The 24986-nt window shown below is 35.0% G+C and overlaps 1 protein-coding gene across 2 annotated transcripts in view; it reads left to right on the plus strand.

Moving 5' to 3' along the window:
- dve (SATB1_N and homeodomain domain-containing protein dve) overlaps positions 1–24986 on the plus strand; it is a 69244-nt gene that overhangs the window by 27818 nt on the left and 16440 nt on the right. Inside the window, exon 2 of one of the 2 annotated variants that reach the window (XM_076113984.1) lies at positions 6382–6544. In XM_076113984.1, coding sequence (XP_075970099.1) covers positions 6382–6544 — 163 coding nt within the window. Of the gene's footprint in view, positions 1–6381; positions 6554–24986 lie in introns of both variants that reach the window. The other variant, XM_076113980.1, reaches the window with a different exon arrangement.

A 24986-nucleotide genomic window follows, 5' to 3' on the forward strand; every position in this document is an offset into this window, starting at 1 on the left:
GAATTACCACCAAGACAGGCAAAATAAAAGTTACCTCACGTCGAAAAAAAAGCAGCCCTTAGATGGTTATACTACAATTAAATATACATAATTATTAAAATGTCTGATTTATATTATCAGACATTTCGAAAACCGTATAAGTCTTACCTCGTGTTTGTTATTTACTTGAGGTTAGGCGGCTTTTCGTCTACCTAAGCTCAAAAGAACATTTAGCTTTTCAGTCCGTATGTCATAGCGAATTATGTCAACTTACGCACTAAAACGGCTTAACAGTCTTGTATAAAAAGAATTCCTATAGGTACTCTTTAGATATAAACACTCTTTTATAGAAACATGTATGAGACCATAATTTGCTGTCAACGTTGATTTTATATACCTACTTGTAGATCTTCTTTTTCTTGGGTTTTATAATCATGGTTTATCCATGAGTCATTTAATTATTTACTACGTACGCTATTCACAGGTACTTCTTAAAATATTTAGGAAAAACCACACACTGTTTTCGTCTCGCGTTGACAGTTCAAGAATTAAAAGATAAGCCCACATGAAATACAAATAAGTGTTTCTAAACGCTATCTCGTACAAATAAGTGGGACATAAATTAATCAGGGCTGTGCGTTATAGACAACAGAGCTAATGCCATAGTAAATGTTACTATCGCTGGCTTGCTTGTATGTTTGTATGTCACTGCTAGTCTGCCTCCGTATTCGTCAGATTACAGGCAAGATACCGTTTGCATCATCGTTAGATAAATGAGAAGTATGAATAGCGAATTTTGTAATACTTCTGATGAAAATGATAACGATGTGTTTTAATGACAAAAAAATGTGATGAAAAACAATCTGTGGTCCACAAATTATTGTTAGAAGGGATTTGCTGATTGATTTCTGTTGCATTTTACTAATAGTTATGCGATCCGTGTTTACCGTTTACTGAATCTGACAATTATCTATAACAATGTTAAATGGATTGTTTAAGATTCTTCTCACACGATGCATAAACTAAATATATCGTAAGGTTAGATCTCGAACTAAATGTTATCATACACCAATGTACATTTTACGAACATTAGGGCTCAGCACAACTAGATTATTGTAGTATCAAGACCAACAGTGTGTAGCTATGGAGTCTTTACCGGGCTCATTGAACACAAGACAAGCGAAATGCATATCAAATAGCCATAACTATATTGTTAAATTACACTAAAAACATACTCTTCCATTATAAAGCAAACTTATCTGACAGTCATGAAGTATATACGAGTAGGTATAAGGAACATCCTTCAAGCTCTATCAACCAGTAGAATAATACTAAACCCGTGACTGTAAGGTATTAGTGGAAGTAAACAGGCCAAGTACAAGCGCAACTTGGATATCTATGAAAATAGTAGCTGACATCTGTTGAGCTCTGTTTGCGCAGCAATTGTTATAATTATGATTTACATATTTGCTGATCTTGTAATCTGTCTGTTACATGTTACCTGTCACATCTATGTACTGTGTCGTGACGTGTATATACTTACGTAAATACTACTATAGGCTTAAAGCACACTGATGGATCTTATGCTATAAAATCACGGTGTTGAACAACAGTTCTACTTTTAATACTGACCTTACGTTTCTATTCGGATGCGTCTTGTCTAGTTTTTTAAAGCTACTATTAACAGTACGAAGTGTCAGTTATTTTTGTGACTACCAAATTCGGATCTTTCCAAATAGTTCAGTATCGTCGCCAATTCATTGAAACGAAAATAATACCTAGAAGTACTGAGTGTTTCAATTTCGGATACCAATTTCTCGTAAAAACCATTGTAAATTTGGCCTTATCCACCAATTGTAATAATTTTAACTAAAATGAGAAAAACAAAATACTTTTAAAAATAAATAAATATTAAAATAAACAACAGATAAAGAATAATACAATAACAAAAGGTAAAAAGTGCCGCTTATATAATCTGTCTGCATGTGTTTTTGCTACGTATTGAAAGTTTCATAATTCGAATGGAGGAAAACCGTAATCTGGATTGCGTTACTTGGAATAAGAAGCAAAAAACTGCGTGAAATCAGAATCTTATTAAGTGTATGTAAAGGCGTATGCGCAATTTCGAATACGAACGGCGAACCTCAGTACATTCGATACGATACTTGAATTTTTAAAGATATGTTCGGCGAACACATTAACACTGATTCATTTTGTGTCAAACTCATTTGTTGTGTATTAAATTAGTTAATCTAATTTAAGTTTTTAAATCGAATGTTCGGTTCAGTCATGGCGGTGTATACGCCTCTTTATTTGAAGAACATAAACCTCTTAACAATAAGATTTGTTGAAAGAGAATTTTCGACTTTCAGAGACAAAAAATATACGGAAGCAGTACCGCACCATTTCAGTCTCAATATTAAAGAATGTATCTTAAACAAAATCTGATCGTCTAGTTAGATATTCTACACTACTTTTGTTTATTTGTTAATCAGTTTCTACTGGTATAGCTCTTACATTATTAATATGTCCTATCTTAATTAGGAGGCAAATCATAGCCAATTTTATTTATGGATAGGTGTATATGACATACGTAAGTTCGTCAAGTCTCGCCTTTTTTCCTAAGGATAGGCAGAGATTACAGAACTTGTCACAATCCTTACGATTCCCTTGCTTCATTCTCGTTCATACATCTTGTTTTACAGGGCGTATATGAATGCACATGTAATTAAATTGATGGTTATCCAACGAGTGGATACTTGTCACGAAATAAACGGAAGTGCTTATAATAAATCAAACATTTTCAAACATATTTGATAAGTTCGCCGAAGCCATTCACAGTGTACTTATTTGTAGTAAACATTGTCACACTAAATACGCGATAATGGTAATTAAATTGACCTAAAATCTACCGTGGGAATGTACACAGGATTACTAACCATTTAAAATATATTGTTTGAAACTAAAACTAGTGTGATAATCACTGTTATTGCAGTATTTATTGTGACTTATAGACTTATTGTGTTAGTTAACTAACTTTTTAGGAGAGATTCATTCTAAATAACTGTCACAATTAATTTTAGTCAATTACAAATTATTTTTATAATGCTCAATTTTTTTTCTGTAAACCGATATCACGATGCACAAATTAAACTGTAAACAAAAGTGTAAAACCTAACGTAAAACCTAAACACAAACAGATATTTGCTTCCCTCAAAACCGCCCAATAAAGCTCAACACTTAAAAGTACGACGACACAAATCGTTACAAACAAATTGTAAAGTTCGGCGAACATATCCATTGTAATTGTGGTACGTGCTAGCCGTGATTGCAGCAAGAGTTAACACATAATACATTACAGTTTGTGTCACAACACAATCAGGCTCCGCCGAGGACGAATCAGGCGACGACGAGCGTAATCTGGGTTAACAGGGGTCAAACGACATCACAAATTCCAATACGATATTAGACGTATCTGTGGCGCGAATCAACGATTCTATGGACGGACGAGCTGTGCGTGCTATTGGCCAACACGCCCCTGCGTTCGAGATCATGTTTTGCACATGCACTTTGATTGTGCACATGAAATTATGTTGCGTTGCCACTGAAGCTTCCTTGACAATCAATTTGATATGATCAGCCATTCTACAATTTATGATGTGCAGGACAAATGAATTCTATAGCTTGTAATAAAGTTGGCTTTCGTTGATTTGACTGTAGTTAAAATCGCTGTAATCGTAGTTATGTCTTTATCACTTAATTAACTTATTGATTGCCTGGTAGTAAATCTATAAAACTGGACAAAAAATGATTTCTTTTACAAAAGAAAATCATTCACGTTGTCACCAGTAAATTAGGTGTCTGTAAGGCTTAAAAAATGATCATGATTACAAGAATATATGAGAAGAGTTTCTCCCGCAACCTAATGTATCTTTAATTTCAATTAAAAGCTCCTCTCTCATTGTGTTTTTCTCCGGCGATAATTTTTTCGTGTCAACTGTAACATTATTACATGATGAGATATGTCGTGTTTGCACATCATTAACCTTATTAAAACACTATCATTTGTTCTGAGATTCGCCGTTATGTGGTCAAACCGTTGTTCAGTAACAATATTCAATGAATGTAATCAGTGTAGCTCATGAACGTTTTGTATCGACTGACGCAACGGCCAAGTGTCCAATTTGAATCTCGATTCGCCTTAAGTGGTTCGACTTTTCTTAGATTAGAATACATAAAGATGTGCACTTTATTTTTCTGCTGTCTTTACGTTGACCTTTTGAATGTTTTCGATGAAATCACGTATTACACTAAATAGAACTACGTATATTGGACATTTATTGAGAATTAAGTGGATATAAAGTACTCTACGTTCTTTTTAAGCTTTCGTGGAACCTGAGTTTAAAGTTCCATTCAAATGAATTCAGTTTATAGTTTGAATGAGAGCATGATACAAATTAAATTCCTTTCAAATTTCTACTTAATCATGAATCTAAAAGAAACGTTAATCTACATTAGCTCTGGCAAAACAATAAAAAAAATGATCACATTTTCCTACTGATTTATAAAAGTCAAACGTAAAAAGCTGAAAACCCAAGTAATCATATTGGCGTTAGATGATAGGTATAATAATTATGTCCTCAACAGCGCTACACTATATTTTGCACTCCATAATACATTGTCGAGAACGGGAATTTCCAGATCAGATGGCTATCTAATTTATAAACTGCTTGTAAAGTGGTTACGTGCTGACTCGAAGTATCATAGTACGTGATCATCATCAACCTATTAATGTCCCAATGTTCTTCATCTAAGAAAGAGAGGTTATGGTCAAGGATAATTACTTTGGTTAAGATAGAGATAGCAGACTCCACACACTTTAATAAAACACTACATTTGCCGATTTATTCATAAAATCTTCGAAAATAAAACGTGAACTTGTATGAAAGAACGCAGTGTGGCAAATGATGATGCTACTGGACCTCAATAGAATTGTTCGTACGCGTTCATTGATACCCAATGGGTTGTAAAATAAAAATTGTCACCTCATGACTCGTTGTCTCATTAGTACGCAAGTAAAAATAGTTACGTTGCGTCTATTTCCAGTAGTCGGGTGTTAATTAACGGCTATGACCATACATGTTATACGATTTCCAGTATCAGCTTGTGACGTCACAATTATCATACTTTGTTGTTCTTACAGTTTTGGAAAGATTGGTTTTTTGTCTATTTATATAGCGGCCATACACCTATTATCTGTTGGAATATTTTTACTGCTAAATACGTAAACAAGCTTTGGAAACAAATCTGCAAAACACCGTTTGTTTTCTGTGGGTATAAATTGTATAAAAATTGTAAGTACTTATGACGTTAATTTAAATCAGATCATGTCTCTATCGACTACAATTAAAGCGTACATGAAAAAACTACAGTTATATAATAAAACAATATAATGTAAGGCAACGGTCCCCCTCGTTTCGTCGAGTTCGTTTCAAATGTCCCGCACGTCTGACGCGGGTGGACACCTTGCGCATACGCAACCATATTGCACCAATGCATGCAAGTGTACCAGCAAATTGTAGAATTATTTATTATTATTCGACCTTAATGGAAGCTATGGGCTCTCGTCTAGACAAGGCACCATAAAAGCATGGATAAGCTCCTCTGTTTGTATTGAAACCATTCAAGCCATTATATTAATTGAGCGTACGCAAATCAAATATTAATATTAAAATGTATGGATGCATATAATAAAACAATAATTAGCTGTAGTTGGAAGTTTAATATATCCGTCTGAAGCCCTGTTATTTATTACTTCGGCCTTGCCTAACACACTGACTTTGTTACGAAAACACGTAGCTAGCAGTGTAGTGTTCATGTTTTTGAAGGATAATCACGGGCTTAAATTTTAGTCCAAGATTACGGATAGATTAATGATATAATCCTTCGATAGTTTAAAATCTTTGCGCATAAAGTCGTTATCTCTGATGGAATTAGATAGTATATCATAAATGTATTTGATTACTAAAGATTACCAGATTAGTGTGGACGTGTTTTGATTTATTTTGTTTTATTTTTTAGTATTAACCCTTGTCTGTATGTGTGACTGCACGATGTCTGTGAGTTGCTTTAATTCATAATTTTTTGTTCGACAGTAAATTTGTTAGTTATAGTCTCCATACAGCCTGAATGAACGAAGCCACCCATATGGACAAGGCTGGTCATATCTAAACAGTACCTAATCGTTGAAGCTTTTCATACTATCAAGCACACTCAAAGTCGAGTCGTATTTTTTTTCATAATTCGTACTTAAACAATACTAAAATAGAATAACAATATTATTTTTACCTATTTCCTTGTGCACCTGAATTTATAGTTAATAATATTCAATTTCTTCCACAGAACTTATCTTCGGAACTCCGGCGCAGCAAGACGCCTCCTCGTCGCTCGCCAGAAGAGCGCGCGGTGCCCCGTCCGCCTTCAGCGCCGGTACATCATGAGAGAAACCCCCACACTCCACACCTGTCTCCTAAGAAGGAGGCCTTCAACAACTTACTCAATAAAGGTATTACTGGTGAGTGAACCATTATTAAGTTCAGGGCTTATTTTAGGAATGAGGTTATCATTTTTTATTTAATAACGTATCTTGAACAGATCAAATACAAAATTTTTTAATGATGATTTAAGTACAAATAATCAGTAAATTATATTATCCGGTGGCTCAGCCAAAAAAAGCGTTTTTAACTAACGTATTCTAAGGACAAAATAGCTATGATATACCTAATCTTCAAACATCATTAAGTTATCAATTTCATTGAAAGCCAAATTCTTAGCGCGTTCGAAAGAATTGTTGACTTGATAATGAATCTTTGTCCTCCTATAAAGGCCTATCTCAGTGCTTTATAAGTTTTAGTTGATTTCGCCATCAGAAAGTGGCTGTCATAAATATATTAACATTTAACTTTGATAAATCGGCTATAACCTTCTCAAATTGATAAAGTATCGATTTGTCAGTATTTACTCTATAATTTATCCGATATATTTGCATTGGGCTAGACTTAAGTACGGATTAACATTATTATTTCCTCAACGTACGTGACGGGGCAGTCTTATTGTTTTTAAGGATAGAGTGTACGTGAAATTTTATAAAACTCTATTGAAAAAGACTAAGACGATTTACAATCACTATACTAATCTTACCAAAACCAAAGCAGTAGCTCAGCCCTTTGTATTTCAAAGTCCTAAAGCCAAGACCACTTAAAAATCGTTCATAAAACAAGCGCGCTGAAAAACGCCTATAACGAATATTAGGATATCTACAACTGCTAGACAAATCTTATCAATAGCAAGACAGTAACTGTAGCTGTCTTCGTTTTACTGTCCCAAAGCTCAGACCACTTAAAATTGTTTTTATAACAAGCACGCTGAAAAATGCCTTTTACGAATATAAAAAAAACTGCTAGACAAATCTCACACGCACATAACAAATATTAGGCAATCTGCAACTGCTAGACAACTCTCACAAACAGCAAGACAGTAGCTATCTTCATTTAATGTCCCAAAGACCAGGCGAGTGAATCGTTTTTAAATCAAGTACAGTGAACATTATTCGTAGTCACGCGCTTCGTTCGGCCCCTTTGTGTTCGGCTCATCTCGCCGGTCCTAGTTAATCTGATCACTGATGCCATAATTGATTCACTGATACAGTCGTTAAATCAAACGTTTGTTCTTGTACTTTCTGATGCATTTATTCAGGTGTTGGAGACATTTAACATTTAAGTGCGAGGTTATTTTCATGGCTTTAAATCAAATTGTTTTTTGTCCCCGTTGGTATTTTTACAAGAGTTGTTATGGTAAAAATAACTTCGTCGTAAGTAGTAAGTAGATTATAAGTAAAAATATTTGTGTAAGTATCCATTAATGCTAATGTTTAATAAATAATCGTAGGTAGTATATTTTCTGAAACTACAAACAAACAAACAAAACTGAGTAAAAGTCAACGCAAAACTCTTTGTTTCAAGTCTATGCCTAAAATAATTTTGATTCTTAAAACCTGTACACGCAGTGTTACAAAATACCTTTACGTATGAACTTTTTTATCTTATTGAGTTTTGGTTAATTAGCGTCAAACATAACAGCCGATATGGGAAATCATTGGACGCATTGACCGATAACGATGACGATTTCATTTCACCAGCTGGTATTATTTATAATTTGTTGTCATATAGACGTACGTTATTATACCAACAACGACTTAGCGATGATTAACAAAAAAGATCGGGAACTGGAACTATATATTTTTCAGTCTGAATCAGAAAATCTGAGTTTGAAAAATTGATAGTATTTTTAGTCTCATCTTTGCAATTCGATCGACAAAATATTATCGTGTGAAAATTTTGTTACACATTAGCACTGCTTGGATCAGACCATAAACGTCATTTTATAAAAAAATATTATACAAATACTCTACTCAATTCATAATAAGTTCCCTAAACCCAGACAAATAATTTCACGACCAGTTTGCTACAGATCGCATGTAACGCAACACTACCGACTTCCCATACACTAGGCTAATACCCCTCGTTTATACCCTACCTAATAATTTCCCATTCATTCTCCTTTATGAATCATAATCTCTAAATCTCCCGTCTGCTGTCCTTGTCTTTTTAATACAAATCCTTTTTGTTCCGTCTCTTTCTAGTTCTTTTACCCCTTAAATCTAATCCGGGACATCCCGTCTGTAAGGCGCGCTCAAAGCATAAGCCCAAGTGCACACGCAACGGGCACACATCACACATACAGCGTGTTTCAAATCTTACAGTCCGTTTTAGCCATAAAAATCTGCAAAAAAATATCTTCGAATTTTCTTATTAGGTGGTTTTAAACATACCTATATGTTTTACCGACAGCTTTTTAAATAAATATAAAACTACTAAAGATCTGAAGCCAATATCAAAATTAGTCATACTAAGACGTTTCAAGTAACAAGTAATATTCAAGCATCAAGTTAGTAAGCAGTATAACTGGAAGCAAACTTAGCCGACAATCGGTCGGTGAGTTAATGTGTAATGCCTCTAATCGGCCGTTATAAATCATTATTAATTTCGGATCGGCCCGCGCGCCGATCCGCGCCGATTAGCGATTGCACAATGGCCAGCGGATTACGCTCCACGTCGGAGATATATCTTTTTGTCATGCTTTACCTGCGTACTGGCAGCTTGTTAGATCTATTTAATTGTTATTTAGTTTAAAGATAACGTTTTTATAGTTTTGTTGCTATATACAGCTTTTTAGACAGGTGTCATCCGATATTGGATTCTTATTGTATTTTAATCTCTGATTATTAGGATATTTTTCGTTAGATGGTTAGCAAAAAGTTGGTATTTTCTTTTTATGGCGAGAAAAATTTGAAATATTATTCCTTTCAATCCATTAAGGAGAAACACAATATTATAATCAACATAGAAGTTTTTAATAAACATTGTTTACTTTTCAAGTTAGTCAAGGATTAGTATAACCTAAACAAACGACTTATATCAGTTCATAATAATCAATATTACGAGAATAAAACCGATATGATTACACATAAAACCTTTATTTAATACAAACATGCTACCGTATTGTAAAATATTACTTATTACTTATAGATAATAACTTAGGAATGTGCAAATAAGATTTTGTCCGTAGTATACAGATTAGAAATATAATTAAATATTCCAAATCATATGCTGACCATACTTTACACGAATAAGCCAGTTTTATATAGATAAGCGGATTTATATTTTTTATTATATCTTATTATAATCTTTTATTTAGAATGTAAGACATAACATATGTACTTAAGCGTAGTTTTATAGCTAAAGTATACGGTATTCTGTATATATTTATATGCAAATATCCTATTAGGGATTGGTTTATCGCAGAATATCGGCTATTAACTAATATTATTTGGATAACGTCTCATAGCTGTGTCTCTAATAGATGTTATCTTGATTCAATATTTATTTATACATTTTATTAGCAGTTTTAAAGATCAGATTAGCGTTTCTCGAAGTGGTATCCGTTAATCGTGTGTAATAGTATATCTAGTGAGCGAGTGTTAAGGCGTGGCGACAAAACACTCTCATGTATGTATCATCACGCTCTTGACACATGAAGCTAGCAGAATTCCTCACCGTATAGACATGTCGGTCTGGTTGAAGTCACGTACGGCAATAACCTCGGTTTAAAATGTACCTATGTAATATGTAACAGTGCATTTGACATATAGAGAAATGCCGATATTGCTTTCGAAATTATTAACAACCCATTACAGATTTATAGTCGACTTTTAGTCGGCAAATATAATACGCCATTGACATTCATCAATTAACCGTAGTTCGTGCTGTAACATGTATGTAGATTACTTGCATTATATTCACATATCATTTGTCGTTTTATAGTTTTGTGCAGTTGCTGGACTATGTTGCAAATTTGTTTATTATGGTGTGTTAAGTGTGTTATCTAACTAAATGTAGATTTACATTAATACTTTTGTTGATTTTCTTACATAAAGTGATTATTAATAAGGCGCAGTGTAAACGGTAAAAAAATACAAAGTCCGAGAATACACTTGCGTGAAGTCCGACTTAATCTTTACTAATCTTTTCCTTGATTTGGTTTTATAGGCAACCAAGTAAAAAGAAAAACCGTTTTTGTCTTGTACTATCAAACCGCAATCATAATCGCTAATCTTCAAACAGATCCTTCATCGACAAATAACCGCTAACTCTTTATTTCTCACTCCTTTTCCGATACAACAACAAAACATTGGCCGTGACACCAAACTTCCCAATACGTCTATCACTATGCAAGTGACGAGAGGCGATGAAAGAAAAAAATAAAAACATAAAATTCATAACTGTCATGGTGACGCGAGTGCGACACATATTATTAGGGCCGTTACACACGAGGGTAGCGGCTTTATCTCGGGGCGACACGAGGCTGATCCGCGCCCGGATGATCCGGATCAACGCGATCCCGCACCAGTGTCTGCGTGCGTTATCGATTTACTGTTCTACTTACGTATGTGTTGTTTTCTTTGTGTGTCAAGTCAAATTTTCAAGGTGCTATAATTTATTTGCATTGCTTTTTATAAGGAAAAAGATATGTTAAAATAAAAATATCATGTTACAAATCCGTAAAGAAATCTTTATGTAATTAGGTTTAGGCGATATGAAACACGCTAATACCATTTCAAAATATTGCGTAATCTACAGAATGTTTTAATTTTGAAGTAGAAGAAAATTTATAAAATAATTTTTTTGATGGACATCTAGTCATTGGAAAAATAAAATACTCCGTCTTTAATCAAATCCCAGGATTACACGACAGTAATGAAAGTAGTTTGAATATCTCCCTCCAGTCCAAAGATCACGCTCGCATTTGCGAATTTCTATTCACACATCCACGTCATATCAATCGCGATTGAAATCATATCACTATCACCCCGGATATAATGCCGCAAAACTGATTTATATTACAGTTTCATATGTGACTAATATTTTAATCCGAACAATGTGATAACCGTTTTATCAGATTTAAGATTTTTGTCGTAAAAAACCCCAGATCATGTTGTACATTCAAGGATTTACCGCCGGTTTCTGAGTACATTTAGCGGTAGTTTATGTATTCAATTGCGTTTTTTTTATATGAGTTTTAACGCTATTGATTAGATAAACTATCGCTAAACCTATCTCAGAAACCGGGGGTTAGTATCTCTTTGTAAACGTCCAAAATACAAACAGGTTATGTATCTATCTGCAGATTTTTACAATAAATATTAATTATTTGACTTTAAATTTATATAATACTACACAGGTGTAGTAATATGCACTGTTCTTCTAATAGGTACCTAATTATGTTAATTTTATCAATACTCGTAAATCAATTGGTAAAAACGTGCTTTAATAATTATTTGAATGATTTATACTTGGTTATCTAGTTTTTATTTGCATTAGCAAGTCATTGTAGCCTTTTTTACGACATTATGACGTGTAATGCAATATAATAATGATAGTAGCGTGTGAAAGTAGATATGAATGGAACATTAAGTATGTATTCTTTCACTTAAATAACTTACCAATGTACTAAACACAGTAGTACGAACTATTAATTGAGCTAAACCTGATAGAATTACTTTCTCTACGAAAAGATTTATTTTGTAATCAGTTTTTTTAACCCCTGACGCAAAAAGAGGGTTGTCAGTTTAGCGATCAAGCATTGACACTTAGGATTAGTCTTTGCGTAGAAGAAGCTTATATCACAAATAGTCTTAAATTAACGTAGCGTTAATTCTTCGGGAAAGCAGCTCTCCGTATCTCTTACCCATAATACTTTCTACCTTTTTATAGTTACACAGAGAAGATAATAAACCATAAATCCAAACCGCGACAATAATTCCAGCACGCTATAAAACGATAACTCAAATTCAAAAGATTCGAAACGTTACATTTTCCATATTCAAAATCCATAATATTGTCGACCCCGAGGTAGCTCCGCACATCCAGATCCAGCGGTCGAGTAATCCGGCTTAGGACTGATCCGCGTATACGTGTGTGCACACCCTGTGTATATATTGTTTCGTAGTAGTGAGCACACGATCGCTTGTAGCTCGGACTAATGGGTAATTTTGGTAATAATTATATTATTTTAATTATATGTAATGTTGAGTTGAAAAGTAATGTAATTCTAGACTTGCTACAAGAACTATACTTCATACAGGATAAGAATACTGGTATTTTATTGACCTTTATTAATTAATTGAAACTTATCTAGAAAATTTAAAATAGAATCATAATTGTAATTGGTCGATATATAAGTTTAGCTATCTTTAAAGTCGTCAATTCATTGAACAAATCGAGAATAGTGTTTTAGTCTATTCTTTACTCTGAGGAAAATTACAATCTAGATAAAAGCCAATATTCTAGTCACATTCGAGAACCAGTAGTAATAACTCACCGTCCTCAGCTCAAGGCGTTTATAGGGTCACTCCAATTACTAGGGAAATTGATAAAACGAATTTTCACCTGACCAGTCATTCAGCTAGGTAAATAGACGGCCGTGTGGGAAGCTGCCTATAATAATATTTACTTAGCAAGGGTGGACAGACCGCAGGCTCCGTCTTGGATAACTTTAGAAATCTTTTCACATAGGAATAACACTCTCAACTTCTCCGGATATAAAAAAAGTCCAGATTTCGCAATTTGTGGAACCTTTTTGCTAATTTTCTTCATGATACCGTGTCATTGTGTACAGCAATTGAGGCTACGTATGACACTACAAGTCTGTAGATTTATCTAAACTAAGCGTGTTTGTAATTCTTAAAGTAAAAAAAATGCACCGGATGTTGTCAATAAGTAGCAAACTAGCAACTTTGACAATATAATGACCACAAAAAATAGTGTATCGAATTCTATATCTTCTAAGTTTGCTCAAGCAGCCATCATAGATTTATATCTCATCTACAAAGGTTGTATAAATACCACCAGCCGTGAGATTATGTAAACGATATGTATACAGATAATCCCAGATGGTCAGCACCTCGGAATTTACGACCACTAATACCTGATTAGCGATATAAACTATTATTTACATTTCGTGCTCGTAAAAATATAAGCATAAATATTTTATTACATTAATTTAGAGATTATTGATTATTTCTAGAAGCTGTATTATTATTATGAATGGGGTTAACGAAATAATTTGTTTGTCGTAAAGTTTACTTTAAACTTTTCACTAGCGATTTATTTATGTTGCAACTAAGTTGAACTTTTTGGTGTAAAAAGTATTTTTTGCCCTTGAAATTTACTGTATGTTTACTTAGCACATCACTGACACTTCAGCTACATTAAAACAAGATCCAGAGCAAGAATAAAATTTCTTAGTTCCTCAAGTATAATTACATACTTATAAAAGTCACTGTCACTCCCGCATAGGTCTTTTAAGCCACGAACGAAGATGTTACTTTGTAACAAATATTCCTCTATCTGACACCACCTGAATCATCTGCAATAGATGGACACAGGCCAATGATGATAAAAGTATTTTCACAAACTAACATAACAAGCGTTTACAAAAACGCTTATTACATCCAAACACATTAGTAAACTCCATTATACTGATATAAATTACGTCACAAATCCCCGGCAAGTTATTCAACGAAATCCGGATTTGAGTAAATCCGGTCGGAGATGTATCCCGGACGGTGGGCAGCCGCTGCCACCTAATCCGGAGATCCGGATCAAGAACTCTACTTAGATCTACTCGGTACATGTATGTGTGTGTATGCTCAGCTCTGTGAGCTTCTCAGCTCTTTGTTACAAACTAGGATTTTCCAGTGAATACTAGTTCGGATCAGTTTAAGCCTGATTTTACTTAATTCCGTTTATTTTGATTTATAGGGGCTAGTGTTAAGGACACCTTTTTATTTTTTTTATTTAAGACATTTCTTAATGTTTCAGTCCAATGTAGAGTTCGCTCAGCAATTTTTCTTCTATGGAATATTGAAGAGAAAAATTTTGTTCACTTACTTATGTTTACATTTTAAAGATATTTAGTTCTAAAGCTACAGTAAAGCTGTATTGTCTCATTAATCACGTAATTGACTGTGAAAAAATAATGTCATGTATAAACTCAATACGAATCTCAGCAGTAACATGCCATCAACATCAAATCACTTTGTTACGATTAACTTTTACCTAATTACACGGAGGATTACATTACCCAATCATATCAATGCATGGACTGGTTATCTCTCGAGAGGGGGCGAGGGCGGGGGGAGGATGCCTCCATCAATCATCTTGAGATAATCTCGTGTACTTCAGCCCAATTTGAGGCATGCACTCGGCTTAACGCACACATTGCTAACGGACCGGTTACACGATGAGCTAGCTACTATATGCGGGATACGAAAGCGCGGTTCTTTCTTTATGTTTCTTTTGAATTAACCTCATGTTTTAAATTGTTTGAGCCGCCTGCAGTCATCTGACTGGTCAGGTCTTGTAATTAATGATTAGTTGGAACTGAATTTCCCTGACTTTAAATGGAATAGATACTCTTGAACAGTCATCCATTTATACTACGACTAATGCACGGCGAAAGGTCAGGTCTGTGGACAGACCGCGCCGGAGATTTACCTTGGTTGTTTATTCATCGATGGATTGATTTGGTTCAAGTTTATGGACCCGATATTATAGTTCTTTTTTCCATAATTTTATCACGAATAGTCAAATATATAATTACCGGGATTTTTTTGCAGTCCAGTGCCATCCTTATATTAATTTCCGTACGGCATAAAGTTGTAAGTCGCTTGTCAGATTCAGTTTGAAAATCGAACGATAAAGCCGCGATTACAACACACGTATGTACATCGATGTGTGTGTATCGTAATGCAAATCCTTTATGATTATTCTTTTGTGTCTGACTTTAATTTGGTTTTAAAGCCGCCACCACATACGTCCGCGTGTACGTGTATAGACATTCATGTGTGTGAATTAATCCGTCGGCAACAACAGAGAGACGCAATCAGCTGAGCCTCTGATCAATCGATAAAAAATCGTGGCGGTGTAGCCGTGTGGACAAATAACCATGGCCGATGTACGCACTGGTCGCGGATGATCCGGACCATTTGTCAAGATTAGGCTTACGGGCCGAGGCGCGCGGATTGCTGTAGCTTCGCCCGCCCATGCCTGGACGCGGCCAAGTGGGAGCCTTTTTTAAACTTGTTACGTCACTACCTTTGAGCGAGAATGAACATAGGTTTTAGTCACTTCTTTTGTCATATATGATGCCTTTTTCTTTAAAGAAATAGAAAGTAGTTTTTTTAATAGGTTTTGAAACTAAAGATTTTTTTGCGATACCATAGTAGTCCATCCATACTATTATTGAGCACGACGTGCCTTGAAGCTTAGTGAAAGATCGATCTTAGAATTCCTACAGTCTTAAGAGCACGCAATTACGGTAAATAAATAATGTTTATTACTAAAGCGGTCGTCTAAAGCCACGACATAAATTCTGAAACAATCGCCTAGCACTTAATTCCCGGTATAATAATTTCATTAACGTCACTAAATCTAAATTCGTTTTTGAGACAATTCCTCTCATTGTTTAGGGCATCATAAAAACCATAGAAGTGAGCGGCAAAGGCCTCGTTCACCCTAATCGCGGGACCCCGTCTGGCTGGGCTTAGGGACGGGGCCCTTAACAAAATCTTAATCCCTACAAAGGGTTAGTAATATTATCTTATTACACTCGCAAGAAATAAACCTTTAATTCCTGAGCCTCCTTTAAATTATGGCCGTCAGTTGCCCAAGAATGAATACGAAATAGAATATTACGTAAGACATAAAAATAATATAACCGATAACTTTTAGGATTTAAAATGACGTGTAAAATGAGCTCAATGTTTACTTTTAGGTAAATAATTTACGTGTTTAAAGTCTAATGCAAAAGCTAGATTCCAGGATATCTATATTAGAAAATCCCTGGGCGGTCGTTGCGATCGTTGGGAGACAGATCAAAGCAGGTGGTTGTATCCTCGGTGTGTCGAGGTAATCTGGTGACGTGCTGCAGATACATAAATTTGGCTTCAATTGCACATTCAAAGCCCATTAATCGCGGATTCAGTATGGACGCACCTTTAATGCATGCTCGGACATCAGGGATGTACGCGATTTAAAATTAAAGCTCAAATAAAATATTTAGCTTCTTTTGTTATCCCACTGGTCGAGTTCTAATGTCTCGGAATGCTACAGGTGCCTATGAATTATGGTTATCACATTAGGATAATACTAGCGAATCTAGGTGAACTGCCTTTTAATTTTATCTGGTTATTTTAATTTTATTCTTAGATTGACATTTAAATTCGCTTATCATTTGCACACCAATAATAAAGAAAACAAATATACCCAGCTGATGCATCATCTCGTGGGAAATAAAAATACACGGCACTAATCTGTAGATTACAGTTTAGAAATATTCTAACTAAATCATAGTTTGGTACAGCCCTAAGGGATAAACCCACAACTACACACACACGGGCTACGACCACTACCGGTGTATCTCCTGAGATCTGATAAGATTCAAATAAGGGATTAGAGAGGGACGCAGCGAGGATTTGCACGGGCCACCTGTGGGTGCGAGGAGGATAGAAGATGGGATTATCCCCGACGGACCGCGCCAAGTGGTGCCTGTACGTAATATGTGACGCAGTTGTGCTAAGTATGGAGATTTAGCTTTGGATTTGAAAGAATGTGAAATTAAGGTATTAGCGCGAATACTTTGACGTCTAAGTCTGCCGCTTGGCTCATGGGAGTGTCGTGATGTTTCTTTTCATACGCAATGGATTTATACTAAGCTGCTGTAAGTGAGGGACACAATAATCTGCAACTTTATTTGTCGATGTTTATTTTGTGCAAAGTAAGTTCAAAGCTCTAACATTATGCTGCTTGTTATGATTAGGATCAAAATTCGTCTCCTAAAAGTAACATATATTATATTGAGTTAGTCGTCTAGTAACAAACGACGAGATCACCTTAACCTTTGGTCAAACACGTGTATTTCGGAGCAGGATAAAAATATAATACAATTTTTACACCAGACAGATGGGTTACGTTTGGTCTGAAAATAATACATACACTTTATCTTCGAGTGACACGTGTACATACAAAGGCAAATAAACTCATACATTTGTATATTTTGTATGTTTTCCCGGGGTGCGGGATTACGGTAAGGCGGGATAGGCGAAATCCCAGTATCCGGGATTGCCACGTGCGGGCCTTTTTCAGGATTTTCTCGCGGCGTCCCTTTGCCATCACTTTTTTATTTACAATACAGCCTACACGAGTTAGAACAGGTGTTTGAGCAAGGTCGTACAATTCGCGTGTCATTTTACTTCAAACTTTATTTTTAAAGGTGGGGACAACATATTTCGCGCGTTTTCGTATATTAAATAATTATCTTATGTATCTTTGTTCTAAATATGAGTTTTGATTTCAGTAATACAGCTTACGTTTTTAAGTGTAATGATTTCATTTAGTTTTCCTAACGTTTTCTTAACTTTATAAATTGTACGTTATATTTATTGGATATTTTTTTAATTCAGGAAGATTATTGTTAGAGTCGCAACGACATCACAAATAATGACACACAATGCTTCTTTTATAGATAAAGGGGTTTTATTCCGTAATATTAAACCTTAATGCGCGTTTGTAAAGGATATATGCATCTGGGTTGTCAAATCCCATATATTAAAAAGAATTGAACTCAATCAGGGTTGAAGTTTATACTTTTTTATTCTTTTTTTCCGTTCCGCCGAACTAATCCGTCGGCTTATCTTCAGCTTGCAGTAGAAAGTTACCGAATTGAATTTGCCATGTAAAATTATGCTTTAATTGGTGTGGGATAAAGTTGGGTTTCGTGTGTAGGGATTTGCACAGGGGTTCTTCGGTAGTCAATGAACCTCACAGGGTGAAACCGCGACCTACCGTAGGGGTTAGAGAGTTGTCGAATGCTCAATGTCTAAGGACAATGATAACTGCTCGTAGAATTATTTGATTTGTTTTTTCTCTTTATAAATAAACCCTCTACTATCCACAATAGTTTCGATCTTAAAGTGGCATCTCTTCTTTAAGTTGCATGTATGTAGGCTCTAAAGTCATTCGGTACGGCTAATATACTTAACCAAACAAATCAGTTTTTTTTTAAGTTTTCGTTATCTTCAGACAAAATTTTTTAGGTATTAGAATACCAAAGTTAATTCCCTCTGTAAAATAATAACTTCATAAGAATACGATGATAGCTTACAAATATTCAAGTAACGCGCATTACTAGCAATTTAAAAAATAGTTTACATTGTGGTATGCTCTGTACTCGTTTACCCTTTTAACTATTCCGCAGTTTTTTTATTCAATAGGATTATCACAATTAGTATGCATGTGAGCGTCTTCACGGGTGTGTGCGTCACAAACGCATCCAATCTTTTAAGTGGGGAATACTCCAAAAACAGGATTAGTGGACGGCTTAACGTTAAAATGAGAAAATAATATTTATTCAGTGCGAAATACATACAAGTGCTACTTTTAAAGCGAGATTCAGCGAATTTCATGTAATAATATAAAATAATGAAGATTTTAACATATTTTGACCCGAAAACACGGATTTTATTTTTGGTTGGTCATACACACCTACAGTAATATTACAGTTGGGATTGGGATAAAATACCATCACAATAAAGTCAAGCTCCTGTTATCGAAAATATCATTTTTGGGAATTAATTTAAAAGCATGGTCATTTGTGACAGATGCTACATTAAACAACACCTGACTTACAAAACAAATGTTCATTGTACTAATGTGCTTTTTGTAGCATGCTTTCCTTTATCCTTTAGAACTGATTCAGCCTTTAATTCCGTCATTAACAGAAAAAGTTCAAAACGTATTTATTTAACAGGTACAATTTGGAAGATTAACATTAATTTTTATCGTATTTGTTCAGAAAGGTCACAACTGATTACGTTTTTAATATAATCGAAAAGCGGCAATGTTGCCATGTTTGTCCGGCCGCTCGTTACGTTGGATATAAATATTTTATTCCGGGATAAAGCCGGACCCGACGAATAATCCCGGCTGGACGAGTACAAAAACAGATAAGCCTCTAGTACGATTAAGTGTTGAGTTTTTGTATGTTATTATTTTGTATCTTTATCTCGCTTTGTCGTAGTACTATTTGCAGTAGATTAGCATAATTTAGACTACCTCTGTAGACGGTATTTTAACAATTTTAACAGATTCTCCAACAGTAGAAAACTTCAAAGCTATTTCTCGGATGAAGATATTTGACGATCTTAAAATCGGCTCTACCTTGACAAAAACCTGTAGTAGTTTTTCTTCGGCGAATTTTTTCGTTGTTAATAATGAAACACTACGATACATTTCTTATACGCGTAGATTATCATAAGCCCGGCCTTGGATTTGGATCCTGTCTGCCACACCTAATACCTTAATACCTGAAAGGTTAGACAAAGGTATATTATTCATATTTTGTTTTAGATCTATTCTAAGGACTTAGTCACATAGATGTTCCGTGAGGGTGTCACACCTTCTAAGTAAGTTAGTTAAAGTTAGACTACGCTAAAAACTTGTTATTACATGTACTATTATTTTTATTCTATAGAGAATCTTTCGTAGGTCAGAGGTGAAGATGGGTCGCTACTACTTATCCACGCGGTAGAGCACGATTCCCACTCAGACCAAACATTGGTGTGAATCACCAGAATTCCCTGTGATACAAGATTAATTCATGCGGGAATTTACTTAAAAAAACAAATTATATTTTTAATGACGATAACTTTTTCTTTATTATTGTAAAGTTACTTATTATTGTAAGTTGTTAAATAGACCGGATAAAGACAAAGGTTACGGGTAAAACAGGGGTCAGATATTTGGCATTTTTATTATATTTTATCACGTTTTTACGCATGTTTGGATACGCGTGTTAGATAAGTATGACTGTGTCAAACGATAATTCGCTCGTGTATCGTGCGATTGTGATACCGGATCGGAAAATTTGTTGGTACGGGATATTACTGGATTACGAAGTCACGTGTGCAGAAAAAAAATAAGTGAAGATTTTCTACGTCAATATTTTATATTTTCTTATAAGGAGATTTTAATGTGACAAAGATTGTGCATAAGTAAAATATTTTTAATGCCACACTCATTTGTATATAGAGCTTTTTATATAGAGTATCCACAACCAAATTCAAAAGTTAGGTAACTTAATTTAGGTGACAAATTAATTTTGTTAAAAAAAAATCCTTCTGATATTATATTATAATACTTACTTATCGCAGTGATTCGTAAATATTTTTTTTGTTGTCTGGAAATCCACGCTCTTCTTAGAACATGAAAAATAATACTCATAAGATAGATAATTTTTAGTTTAGTTGTAAATTCAAGTGACGCCTTTAATCACGATATTGCACAACAAATATTCATTATATAATTTGTGTTTCTTACCCAAAATATGTGACCCGCGTAATAATTTTTGTAAAGTGCTATATAATGATAAAAATATTGAATGTTCTCGAAAATATTATCCGATTAATTGATACACACGTTTGACCTCTATAGTCAATAATTATACATATCGTAGACACGATTATCGATATAAGAAGAGGCGGTATAATCAAAATTACGTAAATACTTTAAAGAAATTAAAGACACGTTTTAACAAGTTTCATTTAAGGTTAAGGAAACCCAAATCAACCGCAGAGCATACCACCATAGAGTTACCAATTAGACCATAGCTACAGGTAACAGTACAGTACAGTACTATGTTTTACGACCGCCTCGGTCAAGACTCAAGACATGCTTTATAATATCAACATACCTTGTTACCAACCGTGTTGTGATTTCCCAGAAATAGTAATACCCTTATTTACGTCACGTTTATCTATCACTCCATACAAACACACATATTCAAAGGAACGTGAAATATCACCAGTAATTACGTACAATATTTTCATCCGCAAATGTACGGTTTTTGTTTACCGTTGGCGCGTGCCTTTTGATGTTTCTGCCTACGACTTATCCAATAAAGTAAATGCGAAGGTGCCTCTATACCAGCGCGGGTTTCCTTTAGCACGTCAGGAATATCAATTGATTAGTGTAATGTAATAACTCGAATACGAGTGATTCATCGTGTTTTTGAATGTGTCGCGAATTTCCTGTCGGTAGTCGCCTTTATGACTAGAATTTAGGTTGCGATTATCATTGTATCGGTAGCGAACAAACGCGGGATGCGGACCAGGAAAAAAAAAGAAAAAATCCAGCGTTGAATCATTCTATTAAACACTTCCATGTGCGAATAGCCAGCTTTTTGTTCTGCAAACACAATAAGACACAGCGTTGCATTGTATTGTATTAAAGTCAAAATCGATATTAAATCGCTCTCAAAATTAAACGTACTTAAAATAGATGAATTCCACATCGCTCATATATGCGCGCTATCATTGTATGAATGGCCCGGCTCGTTCTCCGCTCCGCGGTTCGCGATCCGTTCCGCTCGTGCCCGCTTAAGCCAGATTTCAATAGAGTATAATCTCGCCCTAATGAATCTCCAATCCGGATTACTGAGGGGCCCCTATAATAGATGAACGACGGCCATCGCAAACGAGTAGGATTTAGTTTAGAAAAAAACTTGATTAGTTTAGTGTGCTGTGCTTCGAGTACCCTATGTTTATTTAGATTTTTGTACCCGTTTCTGATTCATAAACAATCACGTTTTATTCAGTTAACTTAGTCCAGTCTTATTGAGACACATGAAGGAACTATTTCTTAATTCAGATGTCTGATTCCATCCAATAAATTGTAAAGGCCGCACGACACTCGGCTAATCCCATTGGCAGGCATTAGAACGGCTTTGTGCGGACAGATCGCGCTCGCACGCCGAAATTACCTAGCAATTGGTAGCCGCGCCGAATTGCCAGCGGGCTCAGTCTAAATCGGCTGCAGACACTTTTATTGCCCGGCGAAATCCCGCTGACCCGAGCTCGAGCCGATCCCGGGCTCCGTTTTATCCCGGCCCGCTTAATCCCGGATTTGACGTCGCTTAATCCGAACCCGTGTTGGATATCGCGTCGACACAGGCCTCGCCCGCACTCTTGTTTCTATACTCTCCTATATTGATTTCGGATTTCACGGCGCACCTTCATTGAACTCGCATAAAAGCACGCGTAAACAAAACGATGGCGGACCTTTTAAGGATTACCTCGACGCGCGCGTTGATATCATAATAACAAATTAATAATACATTTTTATTATATGATGAAATAATTCAATCGAGACAAAAGTAATCCATAACTATCTCACTGACACGGGATTATGCATCGCGAAATGCATCGAATTCAGATATTTGAGCTCAATAATATAAAATTGTATGCAAAAAAATGAGCAGATTAATTTGTGTTTTCATTGGACGGTGCGTTATGCGAAAAATTGAGCGGTCGGGAAGCAAATGAAAATGATCGCCTCGTATAATTTTACTCCGTGGATTGTCGTTCGCAAAGTGCACTACTTACGTACTCGATGTGTGTATAGTGATATTGAATTATTTATGCAATTTCGCTTTGTTTACAGTGAATAGAATTTAAGTACGTTCCCGTTACCAATTTCAAATGTACTTTTAGACAGTACTTGCATAAATCATTACACAAATGTACGAGCCCGTTGAAAAGATGACGATATTAAACGGCGGTGCATTTGCGTCGACGGCACATCGGATTTGCCAAAACACATAATTATATTTCGCGTTTAGAAGCCAAAATTATATTTGATGGCAAAGTGAATAGTCGAGTATTTCCCATTTTAATGAGGATTATAGTTTCTAGTGCATTTAGAGCACTTCGCGCGGTAAAATTAATTACTAAATCGAGTCTGTCTGCGTTTCAAATACGATTCGTTTCAAAGCCTACCGCGCATACAATTTGGCTGGTAATCTGCCTTTAGGAAATTATTTTTAATTGTTGCATTTCGAATAATATTATGGCATTGTTTTTGCCACGTTTAATTTTTATTTTTCGTTTAGGTGTATGCTGTTTGAGATGTGCCTTTTAAATGTTGTGGTAGCTTGATTTGATATTGCCGCACATTACTACAAAACAGTACCAAATCATTAATTGGTGCGTCATTAAAACGTTTCACGTACCAAAATATAACCAATTCACATCTCAAATCATAATGACCATTGAAGCCCACAACTAAACATTAGTACAATTTAGACGATAATGCCGCTAAGTCCTCGTTCACACTAGCCGCGGTATTACTGCGCGACGTTAATTAGTCGGCGCCCGTGCCCACGGCCTAAACAGGCTTTTAACTTTTCAAATGCTTTCATTAACTGCATGCGATTATTTGGTCGCTATTTCCAACTGATATTGATTGAGAATGGTGCATTAGCGGGCCTGTTAATTCACTAATTTATTTAAATTTCGAAATACTATTATCCTTTTAGTGGAAAATGTTTTGAGGATTACGTGAAAATGGATTTTGATGAGATGATTTAGCATGTCTGTTTTTGCCTGAAGAGCTAGGTGGAGTCGTTTTACTCTTGCGTTTCTTTAAATGATTTTTTGTTATGTAACTTTCCATGTTTTTATATTAAAAAAGACTAGTTATAAAGGTAATTTTGGGCTATAAAAGTTTGGAGTATGTAAGTGGGTGTCTATAAATTAGGATCGACTTACCTTGAGAAATTTAGCATTTCAGTAAATACGTTTCTAATGTATTCAGTAAACGTCCTTGGCTACGAAAGAAATATAAATGATTCGACGACAGATATTAACTAAGTATGAAATAAACTGTCAATAACTCACGTTGTCGGATTTACACTACTTAGTTTTTTAGTAGGTGTGGTCTAGTATGAATGGGTGGAGACTTTTAGAAAAACATAGTAATTTGGCCTTTTATACATTTGTGAATGACATAGGTATTAGGTACCTACTTGTAAAATTTTTCTCTTTGGATTGACAAGATGTAGAGGTTAAGAAGAGGAATTATGAAATCTTCCTAAGTAATAGGAGGTCTTGATTATACTGTTTCTAGGGTTTGATTGAAATCAATATTTTTGCTGTGTTCAAAAATCGCTATTCAAAATATTGTGGTCTTGCAGGTTATTAGATGTTACAAAGACCGGTAGTTTATTACTAACTAAATTAGAATAGAATATTTATATGCATAGTGTTTCAATTTATAGCGACATAGTCTAAAATTGTTTATAATCCAATGTTCTAACTGCTCTCCGAGCATGCGAGTTTGAAACAGCCTCGATTAGTTAAAACCAAACTTTTTGCTCCGAATAGAAATGAAATTAAGCTTAAAAAGTTTCGCTTACGTACTTTGTGTGTTTGTGGAGGGGCTCCTGAAATGTTTTCCCTATTGGGATGGAAACGTATGAGTGTGTTTAGATGT

Source organism: Anticarsia gemmatalis, chromosome 1 (assembly GCF_050436995.1).
Source record: "Anticarsia gemmatalis isolate Benzon Research Colony breed Stoneville strain chromosome 1, ilAntGemm2 primary, whole genome shotgun sequence".
Taxonomy (NCBI): Eukaryota; Metazoa; Arthropoda; class Insecta; order Lepidoptera; family Erebidae; genus Anticarsia; species Anticarsia gemmatalis.